The following is a 1,651-nucleotide window of genomic DNA, read 5'->3' as shown; positions in this document are numbered from 1 at the left end:
TCTGCCCGCGGCCGCACCTCGGGGCTCCCGCCGCGCGAGGTTCAGCAGCACAGCAGCCTGGCTGCCGGCCCGGCCGCCCCGGGCCGCCGCGCCCTCGGCCTGGCCCGGAGCCCCTCCTGGGCCGCGGATCACAGCAAAGACCCGCGGGGCCCGCCCCAGCCCCCCGGAGAGCTGCAGCCCGCAGACGCTGCCAGCAAGAGGAAGAGATGAGGGCCGCCGCGCCCAGAGCCCTCCCGTCTCACCTCGTTACCTCAGGAGCCAGGGGCAGACAGCAATACTGGGCCACAGCCTGGACTCCGCGGGCCCCCGCGCCCGGCCACCTAGCGCCTGGCCACCTAGCACCCGGCCACCCAGCACCATGGAGTCGGGTCTGGGCGGGCTGAGGCCCAGACAAAGCCCAGACCGGCCTGGCCGTGGTCCTCCCCACGCAGACACATGTATATATATATATGCACATATAGAGAGAGACAGACATATATCTATATTTATTTTTTTTACTGAGAGCATATGACTTCCGGAAAGTGCTAAAGTGCGGGCTGGGGCCCAGGCAGAGCTTTTTGCCTGATGCTTAGGACCCAGGCCGGACCCGCCCTGGGCAGGTGGTCCTGCTGGGGCACCAGCGCCCCTACTTTTTGGTGTCTCCCCTGGGTTGGGAGTAGCTTGGAGAGGGCTCTCAGGCCCCCGAGGGTCCCACAGCCCAGGAGACAGGCTCAGAAAAAGCGAGGTCATTCAGGGTGCGGTTTTTTCCTTTAAAGAAGAAATGCTGCTAAGATCCCGCCCCCTCCCCCTGCCCCCATGTAGTGGGGTGTCTGTCTTGTCGTTCCTGACTGTCTAGTTGTGTCAACAGTCTTGTAGGCACCCAGAGTCCACAGACTCTTAGTCAACCAGTTAGATGTGTTTCTTTAGAACATCAGGGGTGATAGTTGTATTTTCTTAGGGCTGGGATGGGGGTGGCGAGCAACTCCGAGGCTGGCAGGGGGCTCTGACCCGGGTGAGGCCCCTGCCCCAGTGGGCACTTCCCGGGGTGGGGGTCTGCTATGGCCTTGCCCCCGGGAGGTCGAGGGCAGGAGCGGAGGCAGCAGGAGACAGGACAGCCCCTGAGATGCTGGCAAGGTCAAGGCTGCCCCTGGCCTGTGCTGGCCGTGGCTTTTCCCCTCCCGGTGGGAGCAGGCGTGGGCACCTGCCTGGGCCCTGGGACACCCCCCTTCACACCCTGTCACCTGGAGCCAGCCCCCGCCCCCTCCACACACACACCCGTCTCATTTTCCCACCTTCCCAAAGCTGCAGAGCGGATTTCATACAGCAGTGCTGCTCACGCCGTTTGCAGACGGCATTTTTCTTTGAACAGTTGTGCACTTATTTCAGTATTCCTTAGGAAGGCGGCAGTAACTGAGCCCCTGACTTCACAGACATACTGCTTAGGTCAGGGCTGAGCTCTTAAAAGTGAGTAGACAGGTCAGTGTAAAGAGGACTGGGGAAGGCGGTAGCCATGGGGGGTGGGACATGCTGCACTTAGCAATAACCAGGCCTTTTCCCTCTGAGATCTCAGATGGTTTGTCTGGTCCCTGCCTAGGGGGCCTGTCCTTGTTCCCAAACCCTGACCTCAAAGAACGTGGCTTCAGGCCGGGCTGGCAGGTGGTGCTGGTGGGGG

At 62.1% G+C, this 1,651-nt stretch overlaps 1 protein-coding gene across 1 annotated transcript in view; it reads left to right on the top strand.

Moving 5' to 3' along the window:
• Nucleotides 1-210, top strand: part of CACNA1I (calcium voltage-gated channel subunit alpha1 I) — a 51,550-nt gene extending 51,340 nt beyond the window's left edge. The window contains 1 exon segment of the mRNA XM_023762259.1: nucleotides 40-210. Within this exon segment, the coding sequence (XP_023618027.1) occupies nucleotides 40-210 (171 nt within the window).
• The last annotated feature ends 1,441 nt before the right edge of the window (nucleotides 211-1,651 follow it).

The sequence above is a fragment of the Myotis lucifugus genome, unplaced genomic scaffold (genome assembly GCF_000147115.1).
Source record: "Myotis lucifugus unplaced genomic scaffold, Myoluc2.0 scaffold_239, whole genome shotgun sequence".
Lineage (NCBI taxonomy): Eukaryota > Metazoa > Chordata > Mammalia > Chiroptera > Vespertilionidae > Myotis > Myotis lucifugus.
This window is presented reverse-complemented; position numbering and strand designations above follow the sequence as displayed.